This window comes from Numenius arquata, chromosome Z (genome assembly GCF_964106895.1).
Source record: "Numenius arquata chromosome Z, bNumArq3.hap1.1, whole genome shotgun sequence".
NCBI classification, from domain to species: domain Eukaryota; kingdom Metazoa; phylum Chordata; class Aves; order Charadriiformes; family Scolopacidae; genus Numenius; species Numenius arquata.
The window spans coordinates 76086322-76110215 of NC_133616.1; the positions used below are offsets into that span (position 1 = coordinate 76086322).

Here is a 23894-nt window from a genome sequence, read left to right on the forward strand (position 1 = left end):
TAATGATACTGGTCTCTTTGCCTTTCTGTTGACTTTTTGTTTTTAAAAAAGCCAGAAAGCAAACTGGCTGCTATAATGGGTGACACTTAACTGTTTATTACCTGCTTATCTAAGCAGCACATAGTCCCCCCAAAAAAGCATACTTAGGTGCTGCATGTTAACGTTGGCATACAATTTACAAAACACACACTACAGCAGATGTCTGAAGTGGGACAGTTTGCTGAAAAGACCTGTTTGCTGCAGATGTGGTTTCTGCACTGCTGGAGAACACTGGACACCACAGCAGAAATTCAAAGAGAAAGCAGGCACTGAAGAATACGTCGCTGGCCAGAGCCTTACTGACAGGGCAAGAACACATAACACCATTTTTCTTCATCAACATTTAAGAATCACCAGTGGTAACACAGCTGGGAATGTGTCATTCATATCTTGACATGCAGAACAAAGTCTTGGAAATGGACCTATAGGTGGGCAAATAAACTGGATGATGGGGTGGATTCTCTCAAAGCGTGAGCGGTCAGGACAGATAGTTTGTGGAAATTAAGTTACTCTAGCAACAGATATACATGAAGTGAAGAAGCACGGAGCATAAAGTACCTAATTCTACATGCATTTTTGGCAGATGTATGTTGTACTAAAGATTATTCAGAACCATATGTTGGACCTTGCCATCTGCTGAATTTGGATACAACATCTATGAATCTGGTGTGGAAATACACAAAAAGAAACTCTAACTTCAGGAGAGAAACTGCCAGTGCCTTTGTAACTACAGCTGCCTCCCACAGAAAATTACCTTTTTTATTTTGTGAAATATATAGCCTTTCTATACAGAAATATATTAAGGTTAAATTCTGGCACTCAGAGCTTAATTTCTCAGGTCTCCATTAAAATGCCTCAGTACTTGATTGGAGAAGGGCCTGAGCAACCTGGTCTGATAAGACATGCTTTGAGTGGGGAATTTAGGACCAGGGACCTTCAGAGGTCTTTTTCAACCTGAATTGTTGTAGGATCCAAATTATTACATGCATGCAGATGCACGAATACAGAAGTCTCTTTCTTAGTCAAATATAGTATGGAAAGATGGATCTGCCAGTCATGAAAAAAACAATGGCATACAGAAATAAGAGACAATAGAGTTTCAACAGAAAGGTTGTTTATTTGATAGAAAGTTTGCTTGTAAATGTCTTTAGAAAAAAAAAGTTATTCACCCTGCATCCAGCGAAATCACTGTTGAAATACCCAGTCTGGTGACTCATGGCTTCTCACAACTGAGAGGACAGCTTTTTCGTTCTCTCTTCAAATGCAATGCCTTCTCACTAAGATGTTGATACCTGCTGTAGTTAGAAAATCCTCTTGGGCTTCTAATCTAATAGAGACCTATCAATTTATGCTTTGTGTTCTGCCAGAATCATGCTTATGTTGGACATGCCCTGGAAACAAAGGTAGGTTTTGTTTAATTTGATAGCTTCCCCTGGACTGTCTCGGACAATAATGCCCTGAGTCCTGCTGTCTGGCCTGTCAAGAAAGAATCCTCTTGTGCAAGCAATAGTTTCCACGTTGAAAAAATAGTCTCCAAACCATTGAGAATGAACCAACACCCAAGAAAATCCATTTTGTTTGTTTCAAAAATAGTCACAAAGTTTGTTTTAATGTGAATAAAATCAAACTCTTAAGGCCACATTTCAAGGAGTTAATGTTAGGCCTTCAACTTACGTAGCCTGAGATACGGCAACTCAGCTCTGCTCCCCTGATAGAAAAGAGAGGGAAAAGGCTTGTGTGTTTGAGACTCTGTTTTTATCCCGAACTGTGGAACAAAATCCAACAGGACTTAACAACTCACAGTAGCCTCCCATTTTCTGTTCCAAGGGCAAAGTACACTTCTGGTGTACTTGTGCTTTCTAATAAAATGTGCGGCACAGAAAACAGAGAAAAAATAAATCAATCTACTTATGAAAGTTCAGAGGCAATAGAAGAAGGAACACTCACCCGAGATGCCACATTGGAATGGTGGACACTGGGCAAGTACCTGAGTAACTCGGAAACAGCCTCCAGCAGGCTCAGTAAAAGAAGCACCTGTGTTATAAAGGTGAATCAGGCACTTAAGGAAATTATTCCAGAAGGACCTGAAGAATTTATTAATCTGCTTCTTGCAGAAAGGAGTTTGTTCTCAACAGGTTTATCTGAAGCTGTTGCATTGGCAGGTTCAAGTTGCATGCCCTCTGCACGTTGTTTGGTCTCCCAGTCAACTTCTCTCATTTCTTATGCCCTGAAAATTGTCTTCTAGTTTAGAAGGGATGCCTCAAATTCATGCTCTTAATTTTCAGCTATGAAGCTCACTGAAATTACTGACTTCCCCTGGACTTCTGGGATGACAAAGTACTACTGGGCAAACAAGAAAAATAACTTTTGAGACAAACAGATAAATCATTTCCCACAGCAAAACATTTATTAACTGCATATAGTCAGTTAGTTTCTTTTCTAAGGTTTCTTTCTCTCTTTTCCTTGCTCCTTTTTCTTTTCCGTGTCCCATTTATTGTACCTTGCTGTGAGATGTCATTTGCAAGAACAAGTATGAATGGACCCTCCATTGTCCTGGATTTGTATAGTACAAAGATAGAAAAAGAGTAAAGAGAAAGCACACCACACAGAAACATTCACAAGCAGCTGAAGATGCAGCTGAGGATGCATAAACAAACAAGTTGTATTTCCTCACGCGCGCAGGCACTTAGTGGAATAAATATACAATGACACACAAATCCTGTCATCTTAACCACATCATAGTAAAGCCTGAGAATAGGTTTGCCCCCCTGCCACCGTGTGACCAGTATCTTTGGGGTTTTCAGCAGCTGGGAATAAATTGTGGTTCTGCCTGTGCAATTTTTCCCATGTCCTCTAACAGGAGAGGTGCTTTACCTTTGGAGTGATATGGAATCCACAAGCAGTTTTTACTCACATCTGATTTCCAAAGGTGTTATAAAAGTGCCCCAGCTGATTACTAAGAGAGCAAAGCGCTGCTCTGTGTTGTGCAGCCATTTGTAATTGGCTAACTTGCACTCTGCATTTGTGTTGTGTAATTGATACCCATCATGTGCTGACAACCCCAAGTTTGGAATTTTCTTTGGTTTCCTCTCTCAGGAGCTTTATGTCTTTCACATCTAAAACCAGACTTATTAAGAGTTTAAGGCATAAATCACCTGGGAGACACTAGGGAAGAGAAAATTCAAAGTATAGTTCTTCCGTCACCAAAACCAAAACAAAATAAAAACCAACACACCCCCACTGATGAAAACTCAACAAAAATACTGTACTTGATTCGTTCCAAAGCTAGGAATATGGTTTCAAAAAGAGTTCAACCAAACTCCACATGTAAGTGAATTTGATTCAAAGCCCACTAAAGTCAAGGTGGGTTTTTCATTAAACAGTAACATTTTGGTGCCAGTTTTGATTCTGTATGAGATCTCTGTCATCTCTATGGGTTTATATTTAACTGTGCCCACAGCTGTGGTACAAAGTACCTATCCCAAATGCCTAACCACCACAGCACATTACCTTAACGGGTCATTATCAGACTGGCCCCTTGGTGATTTGTACTGTTGTTGCTTGGTTTTATGAACAGCCAGCTTTGGTTCCTGTGGGTATTTTGCTTGCTGCCAGGAGCAGTGAATGAACCACAGCTCCAAAATGAAACGAGGATCCTGCACGCTAGCAGCACCTGATCTAATCTTTCCTTTGCCTCTGTACTGATAGGAACTCAAGGTAAATTCATGTTGAATGTCTAAGTCCGGTCAGCAACTGATAAGGCCTCTTCTAATGACCTGGATCCACTACAGCTAGTGATTGTGCTAATCAACATATAGTCATCCTTTGTTGTTTATAATGTCTATAATGTAGCAACAGAAACATGCGTTTGTGACCTGGCTGTGTCACATCAGTTGCTGTTGTCCTGTTTTCTTTTTCCTACCTTCAGTGGTGACCTTTAACGAAGCAGCAGAGGCTTTGTTTTTAAGATCCTCTGTTCCAAGAAAAAGGAGTGGGAAGGGTGGAGATGTGGTTAGGATCTGTAGAGGGAGACAGGAACAAATAGAGGCTTCATAAAATTTGAGGAATCTAGGCAAAATTTGTGGGGAAGTTCACATAAACCATTGTTGCTTTTAAAAGATCTGCTCAAAACCACAGCCTTGAAACAGAGGTCAGAGATCAGATATTCGTAAGGATGGGAAAATAGGGGCTTTTCCCCCCTCACTAGCTTGAATTTGAACATTGACTTTGTCCAACACTTCTGTTGCCCTAAGGTGAGGATTTCTGTAAGCAATGTAAAGCAGAGTAGGCAGTGTAGCTGTTTATATTGGCGTGAGAGCTTTTTCCCTAAGAATGATTAAGAGTAGAAAATTCACAACCCTTAGCTAGAATCCTCCATTCACCACCCTCACCCTCCAAAAACTGGTGCACGGTGATTAGTTCCAAGTATATATTAAATAGGATCTGCATGTTTTTAAGTTTATTTTTTAAGAAACTTTTTTAACTCTTTGTCCAGCTGGAGGCACAGGATACCCAGTGTGAGCAGCACCACATCTGAGTTCACACACTGTCTCTCTGCCCAGAGGCAAGTTCTCTGGGCTTTGTGTCTGGAAAGGCATGAACAGATCACAGCAGTTTCGGGTTGTCGTTGAGCCGAAGGCTGGAATACATTCCCACGTGCCGGACCAGGTTGGGTTCCACCACGTAAGCGTTCTCCCCCTTGGTGCGCAGCAGCGAGTAGAGGGCAATATCCTTCGCAAAGCCCTGGCGGCAGTGCAGCCCCTTCAGGTAACCTAAGGCACGGCGGGCAGAAGGAGCGGAGAAAAGCATGGCAGGCGTGCAGCACTCGGTGACTGGCACGATGTTATATAGCGTGGGGGCCAGCCGGCGCAGCTCCAGCACGTAATGCCGTCCCACCAGCTCTGACAAAGCCATACTGTACAAAGCAAAGAACAGGACAATGGGCCAACTGAGGCTGGGGCGCCCAGTTGCCCAGGAGTACACACAGTTCAGCACAGGCCCCAGAAACATGCCTAGACCTAGCCACTCAAGGATTCTCATGGGTTCGGGGTTGAAGTAGCGCTGAAGCCTCTCGGGATGGTAAAGCTTGAAGTAGAGTGCATCTCTGAGGTATGGTTTGGATAACCGGGCCAACAAGAGGTGCTGCAAGACAGCAAATATCTCCTCCTCTGGCACAGCATCATCTTCCACTATGAGAATATATTCTGGGTTGTACGCCAGCAGCGACTGCTCAAGGCAGAAGACGTAGTCCTGCTTCTCCTTCTCAAACTGGTTCACTCTGGGGTCAGGGTTCTCCCCAGTTTTATCACGACTGACCATAGGAAAGAAGCTGCTCAGCAGCTTGACATCCTGATGGCTGCTGGGGTCTGACTCCACATTACAGAGCAGGATGCGGTGGCTCTGGCAACGTGCACCACATTTCTGGAGGAGGCGGTGGAAGCGGGAGGCCACTTGCAAGACATAGTGGAAATCACTGCGCCTCTGCACAGTGATAATGGTGACCAGCAGCAAGGGCTGGAAGGCATCACTGCCAGAGGCCTCAGAGGCATTTGGTATCTGCAGCTTCTCAAAGTAATGGAGGGCAGCCTGGCCCTCCTGCTGGTTCTGCACCAGAAATTCCTGGCTCATGGGGGTCAGGTGCCAGCGCCGCAAATAGAAGTAAGAGTGGAGGAGCCGGTGGCAAAGCAAAGGCGCGAGCACACCAAATGTCACCACAGTCAGTGTGAGGAGATGAACAAAAGGACTGGACCAACGGCACCATCTCCCATAGAGCTGGCAGGCTTGGTGTAACATGGCTCCTGCAGAAGGAGGGCACCCTTGCTCTGTTCATGCCTTCGTTCCTTCACTTGTGACGCATCCTCCCTGGAGTGCAAGGTATTCCTGGAGCAGCGACTGCCAAACCTGCACAATTTGTCCAAGCCTACAGAGGAAGAAAAAAGGTGATTAAGACTGTGATTTGAGAAAATGGAAAGCTGAGGACTAGTCACAGAGTAAGCCAAAATAAAAGGCCCCTGAGGTGTCCCTCAGGTCAGGGCATCACAGAATCGTCGTGAGAGGTTGAGGATAAAGTCAGTGTCCAGCAAAGTGCCCCTAAGGCCTTTTCATCATGTAGGAGCACTGGTATGGCTTGGCTAGAGGACTTAACAAAGTGTTTGTTACTGTGCTTGAATGGCGTAACAGGCAACGTGGACACAGGATGTGTGGAAATCTGTCTCTGTTGAAGGCAGAGAACTTAGATACCACTATCTGGTCACAGCGACATAGTAAGACTTGGGTCATAGCCAAGAATCAAAGCCAGATCTCTTCTATCTTAGCCTGGCACATATTTGAGAGACAAACTTCTACCTCTGTGAATGACACATGCTTCCCTTCTGTTGCTCACACACTTCCAAACCCATGCTTTTTCACTTCGCTCCCCAGAGCGTGAAGCGTGATACCAAAGACATCAATTTACTTCACTAAAGCCATGTGTACGCAAAGTGTAACGTGAGAGTCTCTCTCTGATGTCTCCTCCTCTCTAGGCAGTGTGAAACACACAGTCACAGCAAAATTGCCAAGTTGCAATTGAGCCATTAACTCATATTTGTTATTTAAATGTTTGTAATTTAGAATTATATGCCTTTAATTTAAAACTGTAACATTTATATAAAGATATATATATGGTATACACACACACACTTTCAGCAAACGTCCACCTTCACAAAAATTAGATTTTGCATATTTGGCTTTTCTGTTCTGCTTCTCTGGGCTGCCATGAACACCTAACAGCCTGGCTGTTAGAAGCTTACACAAAATCAGGGCAATTAGGCTGTTCAGATGAATTCTCTTGTGCCAGAAATTTCCCTTTTTAATCTACTGTTCGACTCTCCCTTATAATTTCCATTCCCTCTCCTTATGAACTGAGTTATTTGAGCCCCTCCAGCTGACTGATTGTGCCCCATTCAGTGGAGAGTTTCTCCCATTTTTAACCTTCTGTCTTCACCAAGTTCTGATCATCAAATGGCGCTCCCAGAACAAAATTTCACTGAATTTCACTGAATTTTTTTTAGAGTTGGAAGGGACCATATAGATCATCTAGTCCAACTCCCCTGCTGAAGCAGGATTGCTTAGAGAATGCTACTCAGGACTGCATCCAGGCAGGTCTTGAAAATCTCCAAAGAAGGGGATTCCACAACCTCCCTGGGCAGCCTGTTCCAGGGCTCTGTCACCCTCACCGTGAAGAAATTCTTTCTCACATTCGAGTGGAACCTCCTATGTTCCGACTTGTGCCCGTTGCCCCTCGTCCTCTCACTGGGAACCACTGAAAAGAGTCTGGCTCCCTCCTCCTTCAACCCACCCTTGAGATACTTATAGGCATTAATAAGGTCTCCCCTCAGCTTTCTGTTACCCTTTGTTACCCTTTTTCCTTCTCTGCACTGTTGTTCGAAGCAGCATAAGCAATGATGTGTGGATGGAATGATTGTGTGGATGGATGATTCTTCTCTCTCAGAAGAATGGACCATGTAGAAGAAATGACTCAGAGGACACTGAGCAGGGTCTAATTCTGAGACTACTTCAAAACTGTCTTCATTACTGTAGTCACAGATTTGCTGTATTTACCACTAAGAGAACCACTACCTATTGCTATATGGAATCTGACAATCTTCTGTGAAAGGCCTGTTACTAAGATTAATGGAAAATATACAAGAGTTATTCCAAATATTAGTTAGAGACCAAGCACTTCATGCTGTGAGATCTCAAACCATCCTTGGATAGACTTTGGCATCAGTGTTCTGCTATCTTATGATTCACAGAAACACAAGACTCAGTGTAATTAAATAGAGATAACAAGTTTACACTGATGCATGAGAATCTGCAGTGTCTGCCCACGTTTTTCTCTTGTGATTACACAGTCCTGTTTCACAGACACTGTATTGTATTGCATCAGCGGACCTTGTAAAGACCTTACAGGTGATGGCTGCATTTCAGCCACCAGATCGAAGCCATGATGATCGAAAACCTGAAGACCTGAAATCCATCAGATGCAAACACCTGGCATTTAAATGTGCTTATTTGTCCCAAACCCAAGGCTTTCCTTTTTATCATTTCTTGCTAACCAGTCACAAACATTAAGGGAAGACACAAATGCAGAATCATACTCTACACCTCACACTGGCACACTTCTGAGCTTCCTCTTAACGTGAGCAGCGTTGCTGGCACTGTCACCAAGTCAGCCTCCAAACTTGAAAGTGAGGACCACAGTGGGAGAAGGAGATGAAGAAAAGCTAGAAGGTAGTTTAGTTCTCAGGGAATAAAGAAACTTACTTTCCATCTGCCCAGCTGTGCTGGAGATCTAAGCTACAAAAACTATGAGCCTGCTGTGAGCTCTGTAGCTCTCGGGATACACAGGGACAGATTAATAATTCCCTCTCGAGCAAGAGGCCTCCTCCCTCATACCGTCCTCTACTGAAAAGGGAGAAATGAGTGTAATTTTTTCCCTGCAGCAACAGGAAGAGTTTGCCGGTGAGTTGTGGGGCTGCATCCTCATGAGATGAATCAAAGGGAAGCCTGCCTGAGGCCTTGCTCTTCTGCAGCCCGTGTTGTTCCAGGATGAAGATCACCTGCACCATGAGCAGTACTCCCCAGGTCCCTGCGAGTGGACTGGCTCTCTTTTGAGCCTGCTGGTCAGTTCTCCACCGGCCCTGCCTGCTGGGAAATTTGTGCTGGGACTCCACCTACAGTTCGTGGTGAGGAAAGCACCACCACCTCGGGAACGATCTCCTCGCTCCACACAACAAAGCAGCACTGAAAAAGCACTGGAAAAAGTAGCTCTGAAAAAGCATGGAGGACGGGAAACCAGCCATGCAGGTCACAGTGTCAGCGGTTCTGACTTACCCTGGCTTCACCTCCTCAGTAACACAACTCAAGATCTTAGAACTCTTATTCTGGTTTTGCAACTCAGAACACCTCAAGGGAAACAACCATCAAACAGGCACTTCTGCTTCTCTGCTGCCTGGGTGTTAGCACTCCAAATTGATGGCCACACTCTTTATCTGTTTATTTGCGGAGGACAAGGCTGCTTTCACTGGGTGGTGGAAGAACCACAAAGGCTAAAAATGGTCAGGAACTCATTAAGGTGGGTCAAATACTCTAGTTTGTGCCAAAAACAAGCTGAAGGAGATAGAAAAGAGGGGGACATTGACCTCCTCCACACTTTTTGGCTGTAACACTGGGAAGCCAAGAGTTCCAAATCTAGAAATCTATTGCTTCTACAGAGGTGAAGTTTGATCTTATCTGAATCCAGAGTTTCTGGTCAGACTGCTTTCTAGTCATTAGGATGGTTCTGACTACAGAAGCTCTTCTGCTTTCAGAAGCCATTGGTACTGTCACCTTCATTTTTTCCCCTTTTTAAGGGAAAAAAAAATAATTGTTCTTCTTTGGGTATTTAAGTGGCATTTCTGACAGAAGAACAAAGTTTGAGGATAAAATCCAGAATCAAAATTGGATTTTATAGTGCTTTAAAAAAACCTGTACGAGTCCTGAATAGTAACTGCTTTGCAACCATGCAAATACTTGTAGTGGAGAGCACTCTTATATGTGTTCTGTGTAGAACTGAGCCATTGCTTAAACATGTTTAGAAGCTATGGTGATATAAAGCTATATATTTGTCTTGTTTCTTTACTTAGATTCTCATGATGAAGATTCCTTCCAAAAGCATCTGGTCCACCTGGTTCCAAATCCATGTTCCCATCTTCGTTCATCCCCCAATTACTTGTCTGAATTATACTGTTCAGGAAAAAGTTACCTCGGCATGCATTGAGGAAGAGCAGAAAAATTAGTAATGCCCTCTTTGGGGTGCCAAATACTGCCTGCTGTGCTACTGCTTTAAACAAGAAAGCTGGTTTTCTCTCTGCTCCAAACTCCTCTCTGCAGAGGTGTTCTTGTTGGCAGGCATGCCTGGAACAAAGCTTCCTACATGTTTCAAAACTGCAAAATTTTAGGAAGCTCCTGGATAGCTAATTTAAGAGAGGGTATCTGTCTTCTACTGCCTGCTCTGTGAGACAAGGCTGTAATTATTCCATTATGATTACAATATTAAATGATTTGTTTTTGCCTAACTACACTTCTTTTCAGTGTCAATGGGAAAAGCCATTCCTTTCCTAACATAAAAACAACTGGATGAATGCTCACATGGTCAGCAACCATAGAGTCGTGTTGTGAGAAAGAAAGGTAAGCTCTTGGAAAATGTCATGGGAAGACCAGCTGCTACAGTGCCTACAACAGTGGTAGCAGTATCGGTGTTCACACAAACTGTAGTTTTGACTTGTGTGTTGATCCTGTAGTGGCATCCCAAGTTGAAACTTTTGTGCAAAAAACACTTCTACGCCCCAACCTAACATTGTGCAGACAATCTGCAGCCTCGGGACCAAGCTTCTCTATTAATTAATCCTCTCTGGCAGAGACAAGAGCTTTGTCTCGGCTGTGATATTGTTGGTCCACCACCAAACACTCCTGCTTGAGTCTGAGGAAACTGATGTGAGCGTCACAAAGTCATAAAGAGCCATATAAATCCCCTTCTGTTTCACATATGCGTGCTGACAGCTGACTGTTGTGTACAGATACCTCCAGCTTCCGACACCTGAGGTGCCTACCACGAGCTGATTCCTATTACAGGATGAGACGGCCAGCTTTTCTCAGCTGCAATTCCTCTTGTTTCTGACAGCTGTTAGTAGGTCAGGTGCCAGATAATATTTCTGCAATGTGTTCACGTTCACCGTGAAAAAAACGGTGTCTGGTAGAAGCCAAGCATTCACAGAGCTGACCGTTATACTTAGATGCCAAACTGGGAGCTGGGCTCCCTAGAAAATACAAACCATCCTGGCACAGGCTGTACTTCTAAAAACATTCAGCAGAATCTTAACGGTAAGAGCTCAGCAGTTGTTCTTTGATTTTAGTATACTAGCAGGTACCAAATATATCTCTTACCTCTTTTACTTCAAGCACTGCTTGAAGCAGTTGTCATTATGCTGTTTCTAGACAATGAATGTCAAATAAGCCAGGTTGTTTAATTTAATTTTCACCTAATATGCTTCCTGCTATGGCAAAGACCAGAGATGCTGGTGATGCGCTTGATCTCTTAGTGCTCTTAGAACTTTCTGGGTTTTATGGTCTATGTACTAAAGGCATAAAACTGCCAGAGTCTAACAGGTTAGTGGTAGCTTGAAGCCTAAGAGAAGTAGCTGGGGAGGTAGGGAGGGTTTGGACTTGCCCCTTTGCAGGACTTACATGGTGTAAGAAGTAGAAGTCAATGGCACAGATGTCTGTTTTGATCTGCCATTCCTCAGAGCCTGTCAATGGATATAAAAACTTTTTCCGTCCAACAAGACGGAATTTAAACACTATTAGAAAAGTGAAAATGGACAGATACAGAGGGAGTAACACCGTGCAGTTAGGAAACCCCAAAAACTGCAGAATTGCATGTTGAATGTAAATTTAGTGATAGGCTGGCTTGCTTTTCTCATTTAACTGTAGTCACCTTTTACAGGTTGTTCAAAAATCCCTAGAAATCCAGGAACCACCGTTTGAAAGCTACTGAACTAACAGGCAAGGTGCATGGATGTGGCAGCTGGAAGATACTGTCTCCATTTCCCTTGAACTAAGGAGGTAAAACTATGCCACCAGTGAAACAGCCTATGAACTGAATGTATATTGATGTTAGTTCCCCAACTTCTGTCTTGCTTCTCACGTATATTAATTTTGCTCTGCCACATATATCTGAAGAGTGCCCATTCTCAACACCTGCTGACGTTCACCTGGCTGCCTCCCTGCCATGCAATGTCCCAGGAAAGCAGTGTTCTTCCCTGTCCCTATCAAGCAGGGAGGTCAGTACGCAGATGGGGTGGGAGGGGAAAGCAGCCTGGAGAAGAGAGTTCTGCAAGATAATAGCTTAAGACGGAGACTTAAAGCAAGGAGTTTTGTGAGGAGCTGTCTTTTAGAAGACTGACACCAAAGGTTTACATGGCTTTATGTGCTAAAATTAATTATGCAGTCTGTATCTGTCTGAGTGTACATTTTCTTTTGAGGTAGAGGTAAAAAAAAAAGGGTATGTTGTTAGAGAATTTGATAATGATCTGTGTAAAAACTGCTGCCTATTTTCACAGAGATCTGCCTGGAGCCCTCCAAAACCTTAAATGTGGCTTTTGGGTTAAGCTCACTTGTGCTTTAGTATAAAATTTATATCCCTATTAGTTGAAAAAAGAATAATTATATTAGACAAAGCTGCTGCTAGTAATAGCACCAGCTATTTATTACCTTTTGCTGTCAGCTCTTGGAATCTCAGAGCTAAATATGCATTGACTCATCAGAGGTGCTATAGATAATTGGTATTTTACCTACTCGTGTCATAGACTTTTGCTAAAATAAGACCAGGGCCCCTGCATACAAGATACTGTACAAAAATATAGTGAGATGCAATTTCTACCTTAGTGGATCTTCAGCTTAAGAATGTAAGAGATAGGAGGGAATCTGTTTTTCCCAGCTAGGTTACAAATCAGCCTGGTTTTGTTGTCACAAACAACTAGCATTTTATAGTTTAACTATACTGGTAATCCACACACGTAAATTATCTGGAGTAACTATTGAAAAAAAAGAGCTACTAAATCTGATATGCTGAAGTAATAGTAACTCTTTGCAAATTAAAGCAATCTGACAGATGAGGACGAAGAATTCTTGGTCTTGCAGAAGTCTGGCCAGAGGAGCTATTCCAGAGCAGCAGGAATAAGATATTCCAGTGCAGCTATTGCCGAATAGCTCCTTCTACCTAGCTCTTCTGTTCCATTTCTATATGTAATTGTGCCCTCGGGGCTTGCTAGGAAACCAGCCATTTCACAGTCTGCGAGAGAGCAACGTACTGGTAAATGAGTTCCCCAAGCGGCTGTGATTTGGGTAGGTGTGATGGGTGCACACACTCTGACTGAGTGAGCAACACTTGGGTTCAGGCATGACCCACAGATCAGCTGTGCCGTGCAAACCATGATGACTGTGCTGGGCCGTATCTTTCCAGGAACTGAGGGGTCCAGGCCACGTCTTATCAGGAGCTAAAAGTACCTGCCTGAGCCCAGACTAGACAAAACTACAGCTGCTACAGCTGCACACCTGCACCCACACCAAAGCAGGGTTTGACTATGAGTCTATCACTTTATGCTACAGGTATCTGTAGCCCCCACCCCCAGCCCACTGAGCTCTGGTGCTGCAGCGGGCTGCACAGCGGGGATCTCCCCTTGAGCAGGGGGTTACCCCTCACCCGGCATCTGGTGTCTGTAAGGAGGTAAGTAACATTTTACGCTTGGCCTAAAAGTATGTTGTATGCTAGCAACATTTATATATCCAGCTGTAGCTTAAGTATTAGCAGTGTAGTAAGCAGCACAGTGTTTGGCCACCATCATCATTTAAATCATTGTTGAAATCATCAATTAGATCATTGTTCAAGTACTATTTCATTTCCACTTAATTATTGACTAATTATTGTTAAATCACTGTTTAATTATCATTCAGTTACTGCTTAATCATAATTTGATTAGAATTTAATTAACATTCAATCATTGATTTATTATAATTTGATCATCATTTAGTCATTAATAAAACCTTTTATTAGTTAGTCCCACAATGATGACAATAATTTACCTTCAACAGTAGGGCTGGGGGTGTAGGTATATGAATGGGGGCTGAGATGATGAGGGGCCTAGAACATCTCTCTTACGAGGAAAAGCTGAGGGACTTGGGTCTTTTTAGTCTGGAGAAGAGAAGACTGAGGGGGAATCTGATCAATGCCTATAAATACTTAAAGGGTGGGTGTCAGGAGGATGGGGCCAGTCTGTTTCAGTGGTGCCCAGTCACAGGACAAGAGGTAACAGGCACAAACTGGAACATAAGAAGTTCCATCTAAACATGAGGAGGAACTTCTTTACTTTGAGGGTGGCAGAGCACTGGAACAGGCTGCCCAGAGAGGTGCTGGATTCTCCATCTCTGGAGACATTCAAAACCCACCTGGACATGTTCCTGTGCAACCTGCTCTAGGAGGACCTGCTTTGGCAGGGGCCTTGGACTAGATGATCTCCAGAGGTCCCTTCTGACCCCGTATCATTCTGTGATTCTGTGAGGGAAAGCAAAGGAAATGGATGGTGGTGATGGCTGCTAAACACAGAAGACGTTGCACCTTCACTGTTGTTCACTTATGACTGTAAAGAATAAAACACGGTAGTAAGGAAGTAGGATATTATTTTTGTGAGCAAAGGCCTTTGATAAGGCTGTATGTTTCCAGTTGGGATAGCTCTATGCAACAATAAAAACAGAAAGCTGTGCCAGGTGACAACCAGAGTATTCTCATTCTAACCTCTGAAAGAAAAAAATGTTTAGTCATATCGATAAGCAGCATTCCCCTTTGAAGAGACGCTGTCTACTAATGTTAAACAGCGCTGCTGACCTTTTCTCTGTCTTCACCACTTGTGTCTGAGAAATAGACAGGCTTCCTTCCCTCCACCCCCACCACGTATGAAACAGACTGTTTATCCTGCATGGAAAGGCATGGTAAATGGGATGCCCTGGTTCTGGGGGATACTGGTGACCCGTTTGAGCCCCAAGGGAATAAAACGGGATAAAAACAGTAGCTGAAAAATAGTCTGTTATATAATTAGTATCACCCTTGTTGGACAGACAAGAAAGCAGCAGATGTCACATTTGCAGGAGGGTATTTCTCCTGGTTTTTGTGCTTGCAAATGCTTTCTGAACCTGGGCCTGGTACGCCTTTATGGCAGCCCATTGGTTTTATATAAAATTATTTTCTCAGCAACTGGATGAGAGCCAGCCAGCCTCTGAACCTGTAGTGCACATTGGTATAGTTTCCTGTTTTGCTGCACCAGCAGCACAGCTGCAGGTTTCCTCCCCGTCATTTTAAATGTCCGCGACTTCAGCCTTTAGGTTTCTTAGGTGCTCCTGTGTCCCTTTGGGAGAGCTGCCAGGTAGCACAAGGTGACCCTTAAATCACTAGGATTAATAGCAGTTACCTTAGTGATAATGGTCACAGAGGAGAGGGCGTCAGATAAAAAAAGCTGATCCCCCCCCTCCGCTCTCTGCCCTCTTTGCAAAACAGCAGATGGTATGTCGGTGTCCCCAGTCCTCAAACCCCTTGCCCGGACTTCTGACCAGGGAAATTCTGGCCACGCTTTGCCTTTGCCTCGGCCGAGGACTCCCCTGGGTGGCACCAAGCACAGGGCGGAAGCTGGCTGGGTTTTGTTTTTTTTTTTTTTCTTGTTTCCTTAAAAGAGTTTCATTCACCTTCCCTAACGGAAGGACTGTTTCTCGAGGCCCAGCCAGGCTCTGGCCACCCTCCCTTCTGCTTGTCACCATGTACAGTCACATCCTCAGAGCAAGCACAAAACGTTTCCTCGTTCCCCAGAGTCTTTCCGCTTCCCCCCTCCCTCGGCCCATAACTCCGTGCCTCCCCTCGCCCAACTCCCCCAGGGGCTCGGCGGAGCCGGCAGGACAGAAACGCCCCCCGCCACCCTCCGCTCGGGCGGTCCCCAAAGCCACGCCGGAGGGGAGGAGAAGAGAGAACCAGCCCTCCTTCCCCCCCTTTCCCCCCCCCCCCCCGGGACATCCCGAACCACGCCGAGAGATTTACCCTTACCCGCGGCATCGGGAGGGGTCCCGCAGCCTCCGCGCCCCGCGGCGCCGGGAGGGGGGGGGAGAAGGGGGGTGTCCATGCATCTCCGCTGTCTGCTTTATCGTGCCGCTCTGCTTGTTGCTCACTTCTCTCCCGCAAATTTTTCTCCTCCCTCTCGGGCGGTGAAGGGTGGGATTAAAGGCACCAAAGCCCAAACATGTGACTACGCCGGCGGAGAGATGCTCGGAAGGAGGGGAAGGGGAGCTGGCGAGAGCGAGGAAGCGAAAACCAGAGACGGGGGCGGGGGAGCTGCGTGAAAGCAGGTTACGAAGCGAAAGGCGAGTTGCCGGAGCCCCAGCAGCGCTCCCGGGGCGGAGACCGCACCGCAGCCGGAGTCCCTTATTCCTGCTCCGTGGTCCCCACGGAGAGCAGCGGAACGACAGCCCGGGCAGCCCTGAGGAGACCCGCCGTCCCCTAGGGCTCCACAAACCTCCCCAAAACTCTTCCCTCCCCCAAAGCCAGGATTTGGACTGCACTCCAGGCATGGGTCCGGTGCATTTACCGGCTCCTGCGGCCACGCCTTTGCGGCACTGCCCCGTCTTGCTCCTTCTGCAGGGCTCCCGTCCCTCCCTCGCCGGGAGCTGGCTTCTTTTCCGGGCTCTAGCCCTTTGCCTGCTGTCCAAACCGTGCTGCCTTACCTTGGGGAGAGAAAGATCACTCCCCCGACGCTCAAGCGGAAAGTCAGTGCTTCAGAGTTACCATCAGACTGTTTTATCTGAGTGTCAACCCTGACATGTAGAAATGCTGAGCTTTGGCTGTATTGATCTGTAATTAATTCATTAACAGATGTATTCATTGAGCTGGGGAGGCTCATCAGCTACCCCAACATTTGTATCGAGCTGTTCACAGGATCCAGAAATCATACCAAACTCACCCAAGGGTGCTTCTGACCTGTTCACTTCCCCTCCCCCTTTTCTCTGTGTTCCATTTCCCTGTTCTGCTACACACATACCTTCCAGCCCTGTCACCGTAATATTTACATAAATTGTTTCTAGCTACAGTGATCTGAAATATTCCTCAAAGAAAGTTCTCTGTCTTCCATTGTAAAGAATTGTAAGAACTCCTTAGTTTTGTTACTGCAGCCTCAGAAAAAGAGAATGCATATATTTAGGCTAACATATTTTCAGGCTCTGAGCTCTCTTGCTTCTAGAAAAAATCTGGGAGGGAAAAAAAAAAACAACTAATACAAGAAAATTAAGAAAAAATCACCTAGGCTGTGTCAGTAAAACACTATGCCCTGCTAAGCACAACTAAAATTTTGCTATAGCCCGGTCCTGTGATCCAAAGCTTCTAGGATGATGCCTGGTTTTGAATTTCTAGTCTTAACGTATCAATTTATATTATTCCCTCTAATAAGCATAATGAGCAAAGGGACTCAGTTACACATGCCTGTGATCCTTACTTACAACTGGCAAGAGCTATCCCTCAGCACAGACAATGTGGATGAAGGGGGGAAAAGCTGGAGGAACAGCGATGCTCATGATACAGTTAAGCATCACATTGGGGTTCCTGTAGTGACTTGCTCTCCTAGGACAAAACTGAGGCACGCTGGAGGCTCTGCAGGTTCACCTAGATGCATGTTATTCTCTGAAAATATAAGGAAAGACAGTAGAAGAAAGCAGTTTCTCAGGCGGTTTGCTTTCCCAAATCGTTCTTCACTAACTGCTTCTACCCCCTTTTCTACCAGTTAATGACAGTGATTCATACTCTACCTTCCACTTAAATGTTTTCATGCCTGCAAATATTGATGCACTGGGAACACAATACATCCTAGAACAGAACAGAGGAATAAAAGGTCTATGAGGGTGTTGGAGGTAGGAAAGAAGTTACATGTTCCTGGAAGGTCCATTAGCATGTTTTTCCCAGTATTAGAGTTGCAGAATTTGTGAGAAACAAAATATATATTTTTTTTCCCCGCTTTTGTGTCAGTGTGTGTGTGGGAGAGTGACTATTGAGTGACAGCTGCAGAAACACATCACATTGCATGCAGCATTACATTTCAGATGGGGCTTCAGCCAGCAGAACAATTTGGTAGTAGTAAATTAAACGGAATGGGCCAGAAGGCCTTTTCTTCGGGAATAAGTATTTAGGTAATTGTAATTTTGTGAGGAGCCTTTCTGTATGGTCTTCTCTGTTTCCATTTTGCTCACTTGCCTGCTTTTCAGGGAACGCTTGACTTTCACCCTTAAACATTTACTTCTTTATTATAGCTTCTGTTAGACCCTAAAGACTGAGGGAGAGAAGTCACCAGTGATTTGGGGGCAATGGCACAGTTCAAACAGCAGCCTGTCATCTGCGACTGCTCATTCTTAGCGTGGTGCTCTCTTCTGCTGCTGCGTTGCTAGTGTAAGGGAGACTGATCTGGCTGAAAAATAAACCTTTTCTTATGGTGGATTATTTCTTATCCGGATCACTTCATCCCTCCAGTTCCCCACACCAAATGTCTATGTCAGCACAGCAGGGAGGGGTCTGGAGAGCAGAGATGAGCATCTGGGGACACGACCGCTCATGTAAGTAACCCAACTGCAACCTGAAATGCTAACAAGAAATACTTACTTCTGAAATTAATCAGCCTGTAGAATAACAGGGCAATGCTTTAAAATTATCATCAGAAAAAGAAACGTGGTGAGAATTGTACCCAAGTCAGGGAGGTTCAGTCCAGCTGTTTGGATCTGAGTGTTTTCTGTTGCCGAAGCAGCCTTCCCCTCCACCATCCACAAAAACAGCTCTCATGGCACCAAGCATTTGTTCAAGGGGATGGAGATAATATTTTCTTGTGCTTTGCCCGAGATCAGGTGCAGCTCCTGCTTCTCGTAAGTGTCTTAGAAGCAGGAGACGAGCTAGCCGGGTGATGCTCAGATGCTTGCACAACGTGCAAAGCAGCAGAGGAGACATTCACAGTCTTGTGTGACTGCTGGACTGAGAAGCACAGTTTCTGATGGAGTCAGAAACTCCATCAGAAGTTTCTGCCTCCATCAGTCTCATTTCTGCCCTGTGCATCTCCCAAAATATCCCTAGCTCCCCTCTCACGTTCCTTGCCTCTCCTGATTTCCCAAGCTTTCCTCCCACACCGCAGTCCTGCTGCTTCATGGTTTTATGAGGGGGCAAGGGCATGAGGGCATGCGTCCTCCAGCTGATGTGGAGCCAATGGTGCCGGTTACCCAGCCAGCCAGTCAGACCTACAGGTTCCCGTGCAGAGGACGCTGAGGGCTTTCCTTCGGTGGGACGGAGGTGTGGGTCACAAGGCTGCACGGAGTACGCAGCAGCAAACCTATTCCAGACTTACCTTCTTCAGCCAGCTGCAATGAAATCTGACAAATTTATTAGGGACAGAGAGGAAGCTGTGAAAAGTCAGGGGGAAAAAAAAGAAGGAAAATACAAAATAGAGAAAAAAGAAAGGGGAAAAAAAAAAAGATTTTGTTAGCCTGGTATCCTTAGGAAAAAAATCAAAAGTTCTAGCAGGAGTAACAAGTAGTATGTTTGGCACAACATGTTGTGCCTGTATGTGTATAACCTGGTCAGTTATAAAGGCTGTGCCTCTTCTACAAGCACTGTGGGAAGTTCTCCAGTGCAGTGACGGAATTACTCCTTCACATCCAGCTACCCAATGATAGTAATTATCTGGTTATTCCTCCACCGCCAGCTGCACAATAGGTATCTTCTTCTTGTAGGTGTCTACTGTTCACTTCAAAAGCTAACCTTTTAAATATTTTTCTTCCCTTGATAGGTATTTATAGGAAAAAAATCCACAGAGTAAATATTTCCTGCTTACATTCTGCTTTTTAATGAGCAGACATTTCTGATGGCTGTTTTGAATGGGAATACAATATTGATGGTAACCAAATCATACACAGTGGCTTTCTCTTAGACTCGGTATTGATCACCAGGGAACAGAAAATGTGCGAAGTCCTTTGTTGTTTCCTGGAGACACGGCGAGCTCATATGTCAGGGCTATTGTGTTTGACTTCAGACAACAGTAGTGAGACGAAATACTCTCCAAAGGGGATGAATTCATGCTGGCGTAGCTATCTAATTAATATTCTCCGAAAAGGCTGAAATGTTTAGCCCTCCTTTTCATCCTGGCCTGTGCACGTGGTTATCTATTCAGGACTGAGCGCTCTTCGTGTCTTTCCCAGGCCTTTCCCCCCTACAGCTTCCTATCACTTTTCAGCCTTATGCCTATAACTTATTCATTTTGTAGATACATTATTAAATACGGTTCCTATAATCTTTTCTGCCTAAGCTGCACATGTCTGAAGATGACAGGAACATGCTGACTGCTAACTGCAGTCCAGTTCTTTCCAGCGTATTGCACACAGACACACACATGCAAAGCTTTTCTATCTGCTCCTGCGATCAAATCATCAAAACCACCAGTGTGAGCTGACCTGTAGATGTATGAAATGATGGCAGAATCTCAGAAGGACCGCAAGTGTCATTGCACCCAGGGAAACGGATGTATCTTAATGGGTTTAGTTGCATATGCTCTGGTGAGCCACCTTCCTACCTGTCCTGCTCCACCATGCTGACCTGCACTCCGCAAACAAAGTGTTTCAGGGAGAAGGACAAAGGTTTTAATTGAGAAATAGGGTCAAGTGGCTCTCCAAGCTTTCTACAGTTTCCTTTACGTTGGATCCCAGTTACTTGCTCTGTGTTGCAACACAGAATAGTCTGCAGCAGTGTACTTTTTGCAGATGCTGAAAAAGAGAATGGGGTAAAGAGGCAAAACACAAGATTTCCCAAGATAGGGTCAGGCAGGAATTATTCCCCAGGGACTGCTGGAAAGCCTTTAATTACCCCTTGCAGAATGGAGTAAAGTTATTTTGTATGGTTGCTGGGCACATTTCAGTGACAAATCCTCTGCCTGTGTGAGAAGCACAGAACATTAGTAATTTCTCCACCCTCTTTCACTGCAAATTTTAGGTGTGCACTCCTGAACTAAAGGTCTGCTACTGGCACGAGAGAAATCACCTGTCTGGCTGGAAAGTTTGAGTAGCACTCATGCAAGGTTTTAACTACACAAAGAGCCTCAAGGAAAATTGTATCAAATTATGACTATTTTAAAACTGCTTCAAATCCAAACCAACAGTATTATTTGAAATTTAAGAAGTTTTAATTCAGTTTAGCTGAGTCGTCCTTGGAAGTGAAAAGGGCAAAATAAATTTAAATCTTTTTTTCTATCTACATAATAGTGTCCGTACAGAATGTAACACAGACTAAACAGTTCACTTTCAGTTCATATTTTTAATTCATTCAGAATAATTTTTGTGAATGTTTAAGCTTACAAAGTCCTGGGAGGCCAACTACGGGCACCGGCCTTACTTGAAGAAGGACATAAAAGTCCGTGACTAGTCCATGATCTAGAAGGATAACCTGCTATAATTACTAGAGCCACATTGGTGGGGGTAAAGATGCAAGTGATTTCCCTAGAGTTTATTTTGCAAATTCTGTACTTTTTACTGCTGATGAGTAATGAGTATTTTCAAATAAATCTCATTTTCCTCTTCCAATCTCAAAGTGCAGCAGTGTAGAGTTTACCAAGATACAAAGCAATTTCTGAACAGCAGCTCTTTAAAATTTACTAGTGTGCATAGTGGACGTTGGCTCATTTTCACACCACTCTTCATAGCACCGTTTCCAGAACCACATGCCCACGGGAACCCTCCACGCAAAACCAGCAAATTAAGGGGGTGTGCTGCCCAGCAACAAAAAATAGAAAGAAAGCGCTCAAGCTCCTGCTCCATTTGCTGGGCTTTTCATTTCTCATGATCCTTATTGCAGCCGGGCAGCAAGGCAGCAGGGCAATCGCTAGCAGTCCCTGTTGGGATTTCTCAGCCTGGGCTACTGACTGACAGCAGACTTCCATTCCTCTTCCTTTAGGTGGCCTGCCAGGATGGGCTGGGTGTCAAGAGAGCAGGCAAGAGGGAGGGAGCACTTCTCTCCTCTACGGTCTTGATTTTAATTGAGCTGCTTCCAGGATTTACCCTTTTGTATCTCCAGGGCTGCCTGGTTCTTCAGGCACTTCCAGTGTGAGTGGTGCAGGCAAACAGTCTCTGGCTTATTGCAGAACATTGTATTTATACTTACTGAGCTGGGCAAATGCTGCTGTTTTAACTGCATGGTTAGATCATATGCAAAGCTCGTATTTGGAAAATGTATGGGGAGGCATCCTTGTGAGTTACCAAACAGGAAGGGGAAGTATGTATAGCATGTTTTACAGACCTCATTATTTCCATAAAATAAAACCACTTAATCTTCTTTTGCATTCACATCTGTATTCTTCATTTAGCTTACAGCATCGAGTGTTTCTCTGCAAGAGGAAGACAATTAGGGAACAAACATGACAAAACAGAAGTAAGTGAGAATTTCTGTGCAGAATATAAAAGCCACTTAAACGTTTATTTCTGTCCAAGTCAGTTATGTTCAGATGACAATGGAATTTCATTCCTACACCTGGGCAAAATACAGGTGTATTACATCTTCCCAGATGTGTGTCCTGGTATGCTGTAGGATGAACTTAGGTGAGAAATAATTAATTGATTTTAGTTAAAAAAAAAAAAGTAGTACCATTTCTTTTTACAAGAATGGAAGAACAGAATCTTCTTCGTCCCATTGCATTGGCTACAGTTTTATGTGTGTTCATTTTCCTTGGTCAGCTTGTCTGCCAAGAAAATTATACCATCTTAAATAATATAAACAGCAATTGTTAGATTGATCCAGGATACTGTAGAGTGGTATTTTGTGTGATCTGATGTACACACTACAGTGGGTGGATATTATTAGGTACAGTACCACTATGTTATTAAGTAGAGTATCACTGGTGTCCCTAATAAATGTGTACCTAGCACTGCACTCTGCAGCACCGCCTTTTCATTCTATTTCATGGCCACAGCAACAACATTAGCTACTTCACAACATTTGTGAAAGAAAAAAAAATTATGCTGTTTTTACAGTACATCCTTAGCCACAATGAGGTAAAGATGAAGTCATGCCAAGAGGATGGGATACTAAAACAAACCTTAAAGAACCAAATTTTGAGCAAGGACTGAAGCTTTGTGGTTCAAAGGTCAAATTTAAACATTAATTTTTATATTGTTTATCACACTTTGGTAATATGAAAGTGCCTCTTGCGAGGCCCAAGTCCTCAGGTCCGTTTGTCCAACCTCTTTCCACGTGTATGAAATTTGCAACCCCCTTCTCCATCTGCCACTGGCAACATCAGGATCTGACTGGCCAAAGTTCTTCCATTCCCATCTTTGGGATAAATCTGTGTTCTGGTGTTTCCTCAGCAGGCTCCAGGGCACATAACCTTTCTGGCAAAAGAGTGGATTTGTCTCCAACAGAGCCATCTGTTAACCATGCTCTCAGAGCGAGTTTCACTAACAGGTTTTAGTTACGCCATCTCCCATATGGCCTTTCCTCTTGGAAGCAGCACAGTTCTGCTGGATGAAAGATCATTTTAGGTCTTAACTTCCAAATTTAACTCCATATTACATGCCGCCTGTCCGGAAACATCTGGGTAATGCGTGAACGGTTCCCAACACTGTGTCTCAACATCCTGCCTTACTGAAGAAGACACATTTCAAGCCAATGTGTTGGGCTTTCATAACAAACTTTGGTATTAGAATTTGATTTAGAATACGGAGTAACTGGTGCCTTTTTGCAGTCACAGCCTTAGCACACTAACACTACGAGGTCAAAATTGTCTCCTCTGTAGGCTGTTCCCTTATTTACTCAGTTCATCTCTGGGTCTTTGGTGTGTTTCTTCATATCGGTCTTCCCCTCTCCTCATGCTAAAACAAGTGCACAACCTTTCCAAGAAACTCTCTGCTTCAGTCATTCAAATTCTTCTGCAGCTGTACTTTTGAATGAAGTTTGTGCTTAACTCTCTCACAGCAATTGCAAGTGAAGGACTGTGGTTAAATCTGCTGGTTTCAAGAAAAAACAAATCTATCTGTCATATTCCTAGTAGACTCCAATTGCAAATTGCTGCAGAACATCCTCTGCCATTCCTCTTCAGTGACATTAGATTGCTCGGCCATCCCAGTTTCTTTACAAAAGTATCTCAAGTATTAATACCAGTATTAATACTCCTTCTCTTTCTCGCCTTAGCGCTCATCTTTATGCTTGTATTTTTTCCCACATCTGCTGTATT

The 23894-nt window shown here is 44.2% G+C and overlaps 1 protein-coding gene across 1 annotated transcript; it reads right to left on the minus strand.

Annotated features, from left to right (window-relative positions):
- Positions 1-1139: 1139 nt before the first annotated feature.
- PGAP4 (post-GPI attachment to proteins GalNAc transferase 4) lies at positions 1140-15850 on the minus strand. The gene is made up of 2 exons (XM_074166722.1): positions 15704-15850; positions 1140-5959 (listed from the first exon to the last, which is right to left on the minus strand). Exon 2 carries the CDS (start codon positions 5830-5832, stop codon positions 4645-4647), a length of 1188 nt encoding a protein of 395 aa, XP_074022823.1. The 5' UTR covers positions 5833-5959; positions 15704-15850; the 3' UTR covers positions 1140-4644.
- Positions 15851-23894: the final 8044 nt, after the last annotated feature.

Coding starts and splice junctions, on each gene's coding strand:
- PGAP4 (XM_074166722.1), bottom strand. CDS start 5,832: ATGTTACACCAAGCCTGCCAGCTCTATGGGAGATGGTGCCGTTGGTCC.